The following is a 13,072-nucleotide window of genomic DNA, read 5'->3' on the forward strand; positions in this document are numbered from 1 at the left end:
GGAAGTTTAACAAACACCTTAATTATTATAGTATCATCATTAACTGCAGTACATATTACAATAATATTATAACCTATAATAAAAATTTACGACCAATGTATTTAATATAATGTATAATATGGATGCTGGAAATTTCAAATGCTTATGGGGACAAAATAGCCATTTATTCTTTTGCATTCTATCTTCAAAATAAATTTTTGATAATTCTTGATGATGAAGATGAAGACATGTTTGTTTTTTCCTTCTACACCTAATTTGTGAATGTATAATATATGGTCACTGTTCTGGCAGAAGACACTAATTCGAAAAAATGACATATTGAGTTAGTTATACCAAAATGTTCCTTATTTCAAACTTTACCGTCTGGAAACCTTCTTAATAAATAAACAGTCTTTATTTTAAAGTCATCCTTTTTACGATTACTTAATAAACTCACACGATAGATATTTCAAACATTTTAACAACTTCAAAGTCAAATTACTCAAAACTAGTATTCTCCAGTTAGTGTGTTCTGCCAGAACAGAGACGAATTATGTACATATTTTTTTAGTATATAAAAAGAGGTAGATTACCCGTCTTATTTCAAAGAAGAGCATATAAACCCATTGGATCCAGATGTGGAAACGAATGCAAAAAGCACTGCACAGCAGTCGAAATTTCCAGCAACAATACCAATCTACTACAGCAAAACCCCATTAATACACGAACACGGATAAATTTTGAAATTTGCGCAAAAATGAATAATATTTATAGCGATTTCGAACAATCGTTTTTTTTTCAAATTTTACTGTCTTTCACCATACATTTTGTATTTAGTAATTTGATTTATTTTAGATTTTGTCCTGTTGATTTTGAATTAAGGGGGTTTAACTGCATTACTAACAATAGTAACAAATACCAAAGCATATCATAGTTTGTTTACAGCATATTGCTGTGTTGCATAAAAGTACATTAAACTAAAATCAACTAAAATTAATACATACTATCATATCAAAAAATACATGATATATTATTGAGACATTTCCTTCTAGACAAACTAAACTTGAGACTTAACAAGGGTTTGAGGTCAAACAATGTTAGGTATCTAAAAAAACTTATTGTTTGTTGTTGCAGATGACATTTTCAAAGCCTCAGTGTGGTTATTATCAAACAACTTGTTTTTGAGTCCTATAAGATATTAAGAATAAAAAAATAACACCTTTGAATGTTAAATGTTTTCATATAACTGTTTTTGATGTGTCAAGTATAATTTGAGGATCACAAAAGGACAATCGGCGCCCAAACCACTTTATTTGTTTTTTAATTAAATGTAGATTGGAAAACTGACAAAATCATTTCGTAACTTATCATTCATTGTCAAAGAAATAGTAAAATTAAAATGTTGTAAGGAAATGACCTAACTTAAAAATTTCAAATAGAATTCAAATAATATCCTAATATTATAAATTACACGATAAATAAAAAGTTTATTAAACAACTGCAGAATGTAGAATAATTATTTTGTTTAATTAACCATTTATTTAAATTGTATTTGGACCCTGGACCGATTGCCCTTAGAGCTCCTCAATTTTGTGTCACATTCATAGTGTTGTCTAATTTAGAGACCTCTAGTCGAGTCGAGACGAACACGCTGAGATGTTGTTAGATGCAATGGTCTTTGAACCCCAGTAAGCACTCGGCTCCTGGGTCGCCCTCGGAAGAGTTTGACAAATATAATCAAGAGGAATGCAGAGAAGCTGAATGTGACCGATTGGAGATAGAGAGCTCGGAATAGAGACATGCTCAACCACATACCTGAACGATTTGTAGTATAAGATTTTCAGTAAGTAAATATGGATAGTTATAAACAGACAAACTAAGTTAAAAAAAATATATTGATAATAATAGATAGGTGGGTAATAAAAATTAGTTCCAAATTATAAAGTGAGGTGCTGAGATCAAAAGAGTACTAGTGACATAATTAAAAAAATGGTTACGGGACAGTTTTCATATCACCACATACATACATAATATTTATGTGTGAAACAAGATTCAAAACTTAGATTCTTTTCATGAAAACATAATATAAAGCCGCGTTGACACGATCCGAGTACACTCGGACCGAGCGCACTCGGACGCTACTCGTATCGTGGTAACCGGTAATCCGAGCGCACTCGGATGACGGCGTTCAATCTTAGTGAACCCGAACCTCGTTCTATTCTTCAGAGCTAGCTCGTATAGGAGTAGTTAGTATGAAGCTGTCTAGTACGAGTGCGCTCTGAATGAATCTCATTATTATTTTCATAGCAACCGTATAGTTTATACTATAATGATTATTTTGGTCTTGTCCAACTTCAAACACTAAATATATAAAGAAGTGACAATATTTTTTCATGGATCAGTAATAATTTATAACAATCGCATATTATTTAACTATAAATGTCAATTTACTCAACTTAGTTTCCGATGCATTTGTATACCTAATTCATTCCATCCTCAGTACTTCAATATTTTCTGGTAATCTCATATATGAAATGGGTAATATTATTATTAATCAATGAAGGTATACAATGCTTAAATTGAAATTAAATCTCCACGACACTCACACAATACATCATCTAAGAAAAACAAATTTTATCTGTAAGTCATAATATTATAAATCAGTGGCAAAGAGTGACCGCAGGATGAAGGTAAACAATTTGTAAACAAAAATTACACAGAGCCATCGATGGGTTACAAATATATTCCGGTAACCACTTGATAGTTAATTTCCTGAATACATTTTATTTTGTTTAGACATTTCTGTTACATAGTATAATACGATACGGGCTGCGTTAATACGTTTCTGAATAAGGTTTCCTTGCCAATAATGTCATAAGTACATTTGACTTGTTACTATTTCAATAGTTATATCAATCAGTGACGTCCCTAGATAAAATGCCGCCCTAGGCAGCGCCAAAATGCCGCCTAATTTTTTTATAGATTATTTTTATCATCCTTTCATGAGTCCAATATCTAAGAAATGTGTTGTATGGATCATTACTAACGAAATATCAGACTAATTATTCGAAATTTTGGACGTGTTGTTTTTTGTCACCAAGGACGTCGAAGGTCAACGGAAGTAAACTAGATATCGCGAACCCGACAAAACCAGTGAGTTGAATTTTTTAATGGAAAGATATTTTCATTATTACTATGTTTAGGTAGCTATTTCTATATAATCCAAATGATTTTACTCGATTTGCCGCCCTTCGAGTAACTGCCGCCCCCAAGCGACGCTCAATCTGCCTACCCCCACGGGACGTCACTGATATCAATACATAATGGATGAAAGAATAAATCAATTTTTCATTATTAAATAATCTCAACTTACAAGTCAAGAGTCGGAGTAAATGTTGAACAATAATTTAGCAGACTCTTCACCACTGATGTACTTTACGTGGGGTTGCTGCCAAAAGTTGGTAAGTCAATAATTTAGGTATTTAGACTTAACAACGGATTATGTGTGATAGTATGATAAAAAACAAATTCGACGTCATCCAATATATAGAACATGCACATAAAGCACAAATAAATTAGCATTGTGCCTGATTTTAGAGGGGATATCAAACTTTCAAATTACAATTACTCCATGACATGATTTCGAGACTTAACAACTTTTGGCAGTAACCCCATATCATAGTATACCTACATATAGCTACATAATAGATATAAATCTTAACATATTATCTAATGCAATCTACACAGGATCTCATAAGGTTTTCTTAAATTTCAATAATTTTTAATCTCTTATACATGCATGCACTGTGCATACATCTTGAATTGCTTTATAGATTCTCATAATATTCCTTAAAAGATCTAAAAAGAACAACATGTTGAGACAAAAAATCTCAAATCCTACTGGCGAGTCACATGAAATACATCATAATTACACACACTGTGACAAGTATATTTCATACCCATGTGTCTTATGGACCTGGATGATTGATTTACTATATAGGATAGGCATTTGGCTAAAATTCACATAGATTTGATGCATACACATTTTTTGATATTTCGTAAATCATTCGGAGGCGTATTGGTATTAAACGGTATGCAGCCAATGACGTATTGCCTGATCAGTAAGCAGTGGTTTTCAGCAAATGAGATTTAATACCGGGTTCGCTGATGTACGATTTTTGTTTGTAAGAACGTCTCCATAAGCGCAGCGAAAAATCAAACCTTATTGACCTGGACAGACAATTTTCCAACACATGACGTGTTGTCCAAAACGCTTCCAAAAAAGAATTCTAGAAAATCTATGAAAACATATTCAATTCCAAAAAACACTAGAAATTCCAAATTTTATATTAGAAATTGTGTCATTAAATTTTAAAATATGACTCAGCCTTTTGGCATATCACTTTAAACCATCTTGGGACTAGTTGGGTATATTTACCACCTTGGGACTACTCGGGTATAATACCACCATGCCCGTAACAAATTAAAATTACAATTATGAATGGATTAGCACCTATTGTATGTAAGGTGTTCGGTTAATCATTTTTTTTAAATACATAAATTTCATCCTGGTGTGTTACAATAGACAAAAATTATTAATTGTCAATTAAATTCACCATATCAAGCACATTTGGACTACACAAACCTACTTTGCAAATCGTGATAACATTTTGTGACTTGTTTTTATCACAAATACATAATATAATATTTTTAGTAGATGCAATATCATGTCAAGAGGAATTTTATTATACTGTCAAAATTCTAGATTATTTCACTATATTTTTTTTTTATTTAACCCTGGATTATTAAACATCCAACACAATAATTATTTAAATAATATATAGAGAATAAAATTTATTTAAAATGGCAATGTAGAATAAACAAGGCAATCAAAAAATGTATTTTTTCAAATATGGAAGCTATGGTATGTACCAGTGGCGAAGGGTGGAGGTAGGCTGTTAAGATCCGCCATAAATAGTGCACATTAAACTTTGTCAGTCATACGTATTTAATTTCATTAAAATAAGACTACAACTTACATAAGGCGTTGGTTGGTTTTTTAAATTCAATTAAACCCTGCGAAACCAAGCCATAATAGATAATAGCCAAAAAATACTCGTCAATCTATAAAATATCTAAAATTATTTAATTAAATCATACATAACTTTGGATATTTTTATAGATAGAATAATATTTTATATCTATTATAGTTTGGTTAGATCGGGCTTAATGAATCTAAGTGTAATATGTATTCTTAATCCAACGAAAATAAATAAGTATGAATGAAAAAGTGTGCTCAATTTTGTTGTATCACCCAAAATACGCCTAAACTATTATGGTTCGGTTTAGGCATGCTTTAATTGATTTTCAAAAACTAACCAACACCATCTGTAAATTGTAGTCTTAATTCAATAAAAACAAATACGTATGACTAAAAACGTTTAATGTGCACTATTTATGGCGGATCTTAACAGCCTACCTCCACCCTTCGCTTCTAGTATGTACAGACCTACAAACTTATCTGAAGAATGGGGTGGTGGAGCCACTGTCGAAAACTACCCAATCAAGACTCGTAACTAGACAAAATCTGACATTCAAATGAAATTTTCAAAATGGGATCCTATGGTAGTTTGTTCTACAGATAAGTTTATAGGTCTGTACTCATTTCTGCATAAATTCTTATATTAAATGGCAGTTTAATCAGTTAACAGGAAAACCATAATAATAATAATATAATGATAACATCCAATATGGTAATTAAATGGCATTAATAATATTACATACATACAGTTTTACATATTTGATAATGATTATTAACAAACCTGCATGTTGACAGCAATACAAGATTATAATTATGTATTAAACTGTAATGTTGCTTAGAATGTAAATATAACTATCAATGGAATAAAACTGTTTTCATTATGTTTTATAAAAGACAATTTAAAAGTAATTAAATAAATTCGTTGCTCAATATTTAGGAAATAAAGTAAGTACATACATACTAATACATATCAGAAGTTTATCATAAACCAAATTATGTAAGTTGTTTTTTTTTTACATAAACCAGCACAGATGGTATCAAAATATTATTAATTTAACGGCATTTTCAATGATGAAAACACCGATATAAACTCAATAAACAATATTAGTCTCTATGGCTATATAAGTTAGCTATTAAATTCTCAATCATTACTGAACATTTGCTTCATGGAATACGACAGTTTTAAAGGCTTTTTTCATTACAATAAAACATAAAGATATTTGCTTGAATTGCCACACAAAATTTCATCAATGGAATATTGCTTTAGAATATTTTGATAACATAATATAAACTATAAACAAATGGTAATCAAATTTTGGAAAGAAATTAAAACCTGTGAATTCCATAAGAGGCTAAATGAATTTTTAAAAGTATAAAATTTAAGGATAGTAATGATTCTAATAATGATCTGAAAAATAATTTGAAAATAAATAAAGCAAAGAATCTACAAACCATATTCATTCCCAGTCGGATAATATTGCTACCGTTTTAGATGTATGTGACACACATAATGGGCTTATTTACGAGGAATGATTGTAGGTTATTCCCCTGGAGTCAGATGACAAATATGGGACAACTACTCAAACACACAACTTATGTTTTTAGCTTCTTCATCTAGAGAGAGTCTTCTGAATGTTAGTCTGATGCATCAAGAAGCTACATAATCTATTGGTAACAATGAAAATAAATTGAAAAGAAGCGTACATCAAATATAATATTTTTGTGCATCGTATAAATATACGTGTGTATACGTTATGATGTGTGTTTAGGATTGTATTGGTCGAAATGGTTGCATTTTCTTAAACAGCCGGCGTGTGGTCCATGGAACCCTTCAGTAAGCTGTTGGACATCCTGAAATTTAAAGAATTTATTTTTTTATTCTAACATGATAACTTTTTTATACCACAACATTATATTTTGATAGCTATTCCAGACTTTATTTTAGTAGGTACCTATAGTTGAATTGGTAACAATTTAATATTCTGTGTTGGCAGCACTCAGTACATTTTTTATAGATAAAATGCAAATCGCAGCCAACTTCACGCTGTTGCTTTGATTACTTACTGACATTTTTTTGGCACAACGTAATCGTACATCTAAATAATAATGATAAGTTGTGAAAACTTCTTCAAAATTTGTAACACTAATTAATACAAGGCATTATCTCTCAATACAGACTTGGAAAATTAATATCAGAACACATTTCTGAAGCTAGTTCTGAAGAAGCTTACAAATGAACTTCCAATACAAAATTACTTGTAGCTAATTTAATCATTAGCTTCAGTAACTTTATTATCCAGCTTCACGTAATATAAAAGTTCCACCTCTACAAAATAAGGTTTTTCTAATACTTGGAAGAAACGAAACAATGCATATAGTGTTGCCGATGGAAAATATTAACTTTCCATAATACTAATGGATTTTTCCATTGGTGAGTGTGAAGATGCCGAAAGGCGAAACACGTGGAAAATGGAATGGTACAAAACTTAAATCCATTAGAATTTAAATTGAAATTCGATAGTATTAATATTTTTCTGTAATTACTAATTCAACCATACATACTAATAAATGTTCTGGGATTACTATCAAATATTGTACAAGATACGGAAGTATGGGATTCTAATAGGGTTCAATCCCTTTGAGAAGATGCCAGTATGTCATTTCACCATATTGAATGTTTTTATGATTACATCATTGTAAAGATGTAAACTACTATGGTAACAAGGCAACAGGAAAATATATATAATAATTTCATGAAAAATCCTATGACTCAATAATTATTAAACACACTGATAAATTTCCTGTTTAACAATAAATATTATTACAATATATTATACTCACTTGCTTATCATGTGTTTGTAGATGCTGTATGGCAGAATAGTAATTGTAACGACTTGGTCGCCGGCTTCAATGATTTTGGTGATCTCCTTATCCTTGAGACCCACCACATTTTGAGCGTTCACTTCCACCAGCTGGTGGTCCACCAGGAGACCGTTCCTTGCAGCAGACGAATCCTTTACCAGACCGATGATTTTGCCATCACGGAAATGAAAGCCGATGTGGCCGACAGAGTCCTTGTGAAGAGTCATGGTGCGCTCGAATGGCCTGAACATTATAATAAAATTTCAATAAACATTAAAATACATGAAAGTAGTTATATTCCATATCTTGTGAATGTAATATGTAAAAATTTGTCTAAATATGTCAAGAATATGCACTCTAAAATTATAAAATCACCGGGTGGGGGGATACCATAATTTTCAAACTTCCATTAAACATTATTGAATAACAATTACCTGTCTCGGATAGCCAATCCGATCCCGTTAACAGGCGCCTCTTTGAGAAGTTTGTGTCCTTGATCCATGGACATTCCAGCGGTGGCTTTATTGTTAATTTCCAAAACTTGATCGCCAAAGCGCAGGCCGGCCAGAGCCGCCGGGCTATCCTTCATGACAAGGCAGACAAACAACCCGTTGCTGACTTCACGTAGCCTGAGCCCGATCTTCCCCTTGCCGTCTTTGCACAGGATAACCTGGCGAATGCCTTGAGTCACAAACGCCTTTTGCAACGCCACTGAGTTTCCAGATATCGGGGCGACCATACCAGATGCCAAATTTGAATTGGGCACTCCATTGTACTGCAAAAATAAAAGTATTATAAAATAATATTAATTACAGGGACAATCTTGGGACCAGCACTAGAAAATGGGGTTTACAGAAAAAAAAGCATGTTATAAAATGTAGTTGAACGGTAAACCAATGTAAATTCTGAAAGTAGCAGATTGCGATAGGCTGACTATATTAAAAAAATGATCGTGGTTACCCAGCATAATCGACCCAGAGGCGGATTGACTGGAGAGGACTAATGAGGGCTAGGAAACAATGGAAAAGACCAAATCCTGTCCTGGGATATAACACTAAGAAAGAAAGAAGAGTAGGAATTTTCCAAATGCTTTATAAAAGTGTTGCCAAATTCAGTTCCTGAATAATAAATGAATAATCTGCCGTAATAGATAGGAATTTTGAAGAAAACAAAAACAGGTAGGTAAGTACTTACCTACATAAAATATTGGTTCTAGTCGGTTATGTGGAATACAGCGGCAAACACATTTTGAAAATACCCTATATACTTACTGGATTATTTGTTAGTTTGGGTTAGTTTAGGTTAGGTTTGGTTAGGTTAACCTAACAAATAATCCAGTATATCGGCTATTTTCAAAATGTGTTTGCCGCTGTATTCCACATAACTGACTTGTACCAAAATATTTCCTATAACATACATAATGACCTGATAACAACTGACACATAGAATTAAAAACTGAATAGCACAACAGTAAGGAAAGCAAAATTCCAACACCCATTGAGATAATAAGGCATGTCTGTATTTGAAACAAATCTACCACATGTCGTTACCTGAGAAACAGTTGTTGTCTGCCCCATTTGCATATACTCCGGCATGTTGATGGCAATCAGATCCGGAGTGAGCTCGAGCCCCATAAAATTCGCGAGAGCTGGATACATGGCGACTTGGTTTGACGGAGCAGAGCCCAAGCTGCTCATCGTTTGAGCGGCCGCGCCCACCTCGAATTGGGCCCTCGCCATACGGTCCACTTTCATATCTTCCAGAGACGGGTAGAGCGCCATTCTGCGATAAACATGTCAATTTTATAAGTTCGGTTCGATTACATACATGCATTCATAGAACTGAAAAGGCTAATAATTGATAACCGAATAGTAAGTGGCCAAGTCGATAGAAAAGCCGTTTATGACCAACACAATATGTTTGTCAAATAGCTAACGATTTTAACATTTACGAGAAATGGATGTTGAAGACTTACTCAGCCTGTTGGTTCCATACTCTGGGTCCACACACATTGAAAAACAACATGACCGAGAATTTGAACCCAGGACCTACATTATAAGTCTGAAATGTAACTACTCGACCATCGTGGGTACATAATAATTTAACACTACGCAGATAGACAGTAGTGTGCCCGAATATATTTAGGTAGGGTTACCAATTAAGTACACAGCAAAACCCAGCCTCTGCCCACTGATCGTTGTCCGTCTTTTTTAAGTTTACATCTCTAGTTATCGTTCTTACAACCGTTTTTGTATGTCCGCCGCACCACGTCATGTTACGGCTACTACATAACGCCACCGCTTTTTAGGAAACCCTAGCTTTATTCCATTACGACAAACTATCGTTAATTGATAATCTTTCAATGGTAAAATTCAACTGTTATCATTCAGAATGATGTGTACCTTTGCCTTATTGTGAAGTGGATTATCTTTATCTTCTAATATGAAACAATAATAATTGCAAAATCATTTAGTATTTCAAGTGCCTCATTCAAGTAACATAATTTATATTAAAACGATTGCTATAATTATCATTAATGTTAATTAATGTTAGTTGTATCAACAGTGCTGAAAATGTGAGATTTGCGTATTATTAGCCCCATTGTTGGCAACATTATTAGAGTATCACTGAATAACTATTATTTGAACCACTTGTGGAATCCTTTCGTCATGTTGCGATACAGTATTTATGCAACAATATGACCTTGCATTTACATTGCAAAATTACGTCTGTTCCGCTCGGTGATTAATTGACCACTAGTTTTATGATTTCGTATTGGTGGTTTTGATTTTTTTCCGTATGTATTTATTATGAAATAATTACACAATCACTTTAACCTGATCGTCATAATACAAAATTCTTCTTCTCGTATGGCAGCAGGATGGAAAATACAACACAGAAACATGTCTCTAGATGCGGTTGCTATCAAATCACCGTTGTCAATTTTAATTTTGATTCAATAATAACGGTTTTACGTTAATGTTGCTAATCCTGCCGAATAAACCGAGTATCTTCGGTTCCATTATTGGTGTCATTAATTGAGTAAAACTGGATGAATATTTGAAAGCCGCTTGTCAAATCCATGACACACAGCAACATTGATGTGACAATATGTTTATGCTGAGAGTTGCGAAAATATTACTTAATACAACATTACATTCAAGCACTTTGGTACTAACACAAGTATATCCTTCGCTAATTCGAGATCTACCCTTAGGACCAAGACACACGGCGCCGCAAATCAACACAAACTGCAGTGCCACAAGGCAGGTCTTGCTTGTGGCACCGCAGTTTGCATTGATTTGCAGTGCCATTTCTCTTCATCCACCGCAACTAACCTGGCTTATGGTGGGTGCAACTTGATTTGATAGTTATTACATTACGGTCATTGTATCGAAAGATTACTAGTGCATGGGTATCATTAGGATTGTTTGGTAGTGACGAGAAGAATACTGTAAGGATAACAATTATATAAATATAATGATGGCAGTGGCGCACCCAGGGGGGGACCAAGGGGCCCTGGCACCCCCCAAAAATGAAAATTATCAGAATGATTTTAAACATTGAAAGCCAATAAACTATACCTTAGGGCTTGACAAATAAAAACACGGCAAAAAATGATTTGTAATAATTCTCCAGCACCCTTTTTAGAAAAATTTCTTCGATTTTAATTTCCAACACAAAAATTTCGAAACACTAATGTCAGGTTTTTTTAGAAACCCAATCCTTAATGGAACTGTCAAAAAAATCTCGGTGTCCACCTGAATTCCGTAGTGGTGTAGGTCATGGCTGGGGAGGACTGACAATGCTCTAGCCTGGGGGCCCGGCGTGACGGGTTGACCAGATAAGTGAGAAAAACACACATCATAAATTAGCTTTAATAGTAAAAAAAGTCGCCTGCGGCGCTATTATCCTTCATGGCAATAAACATTTTCAATTACTTATATAATTGTGCAATATATTTTTTTGATTATTGTCGATACTCGACAGATCTATTAAAAATGGCCAATAATTCACTGTATAAGTACCCTTAATTTGAACTAAATCACAATTTGAAAAACGTTAATGTGTGTTTCACACTGCCTTTAATCTTAGCGGTAGGTAGGGGGCCCACCAAATATCCTAGCCTGAGGGCCCGTTTCAGGATGTGGGGACCATGGTGTAGGTACACCGAGTGCAATAGACAAAAGACGGATAAACGAGAAATTAGGCTGTGAAGAAGAAAAAGTGCCTATAGGACTAATTTATATTCTCCACCTTGGGGCCCCCCCCCCAATATTAAATCCTGGGTGCGCACTGAATGATGGCATTCATTCTTGCAGAAAAGCGTAGCTAATGGATTCATTATAAATTTGAATATCCATTTATTCTACGAATTTGTGAATGTTCTTACATTAGGTATGTTAAACAGGTTGACGGTCAAGAGGGTTAGAGTGTTCGAGTATCCGAAAACACCCCCGTTAATGGCATAATGAACACAGAAGAGGTTTCAGGAATTTAGAATTCAGTGTCAGAATTTTGCAACAAATAGTCCATCGTCCTAGCCAAATAACAAGTATAATAAATAAATACAAGTCATTTATCAGTCTATCACTCACATGCCGATCGCTCACTTTTACTCACTCATTAATGAATTTTATCAAACAACACGGATGTCGAATAATTAGTCATCGAATCACATTGTTACGAAAATAATAAAAATAAGAATGTTAGTAGATTGTGGAATGTTTGAATAATATCATATACAATATTAATTCATACTCACTTTATTTGTGATTTAAGTCACTTAACGAAAGGCAAAGCTTTTCTGAAACTGATTATTACTGATATTGGTCAGTGGTCACTTCTAGAATCGGCGATGCAATTTTTATTGACTTCGAAGTTCAACTTGTCAATTAAATTGATAAATAAACGCAATTGACGTCATTGAAGCTTGCCACATTGAAAATCATATTTTCCATTCAGGTATAATGAAAAATAAATAAATGTTCAATAATTGGAAAATAAAAAACTCATAAATCATTTTTCAATTAAAATAATTGATAATTAAACTAAAATAAATGTATGAAAAATTAATTTCAAGTACCTAGGTACGTAGGTTTTATAAAATATGAAAAATCTTATAAATTTCTGCGACACGTCATTCTTATAAATACCCGCTATAATTCAAAATACTGTTTTTTTCTAATT

The 13,072-nt window shown here is 33.2% G+C and overlaps 1 protein-coding gene across 1 annotated transcript; it reads right to left on the reverse strand.

Annotated features, from left to right (window-relative positions):
* Positions 1 to 6,035: 6,035 nt before the first annotated feature.
* On the reverse strand, positions 6,036 to 12,775 carry LOC147064842 (syntenin-1-like). Its single transcript, XM_085957499.1, has 5 exons — positions 12,648 to 12,775; positions 9,433 to 9,664; positions 8,317 to 8,657; positions 7,862 to 8,125; positions 6,036 to 6,871 (listed from the first exon to the last, which is right to left on the reverse strand). The coding sequence occupies exons 2-5, from the start codon at positions 9,661 to 9,663 to the stop codon at positions 6,820 to 6,822; spliced, it is 888 nt and encodes a 295-aa protein (XP_085813625.1). The 5' UTR covers position 9,664; positions 12,648 to 12,775; the 3' UTR covers positions 6,036 to 6,819.
* Between the last annotated feature and the right edge of the window lie 297 nt (positions 12,776 to 13,072).

This window comes from Rhyacophila brunnea, unplaced genomic scaffold, assembly GCF_057557595.1.
Source record: "Rhyacophila brunnea isolate RB1 unplaced genomic scaffold, BYU_Rbru_1.0 scaffold_7, whole genome shotgun sequence".
In the NCBI taxonomy this organism is placed as follows: Eukaryota; Metazoa; Arthropoda; class Insecta; order Trichoptera; family Rhyacophilidae; genus Rhyacophila; species Rhyacophila brunnea.

Excerpts from the sequence above, each read along its gene's own strand:
- LOC147064842 (XM_085957499.1), bottom strand. The coding sequence starts at position 9,663 with ATGGCGCTCTACCCGTCTCTGGAAGATATGAAAGTGGACCGTATGGCG. Across the intron at positions 8,126-8,316 it reads GGATTGGCTATCCGAGACAG|GCCATTCGAGCGCACCATGA; the intron begins GTAATTGTTATT and ends TATAATGTTCAG. Across the intron at positions 6,872-7,861 it reads TACAAACACATGATAAGCAA|GATGTCCAACAGCTTACTGA; the intron begins GTGAGTATAATA and ends TTTAAATTTCAG.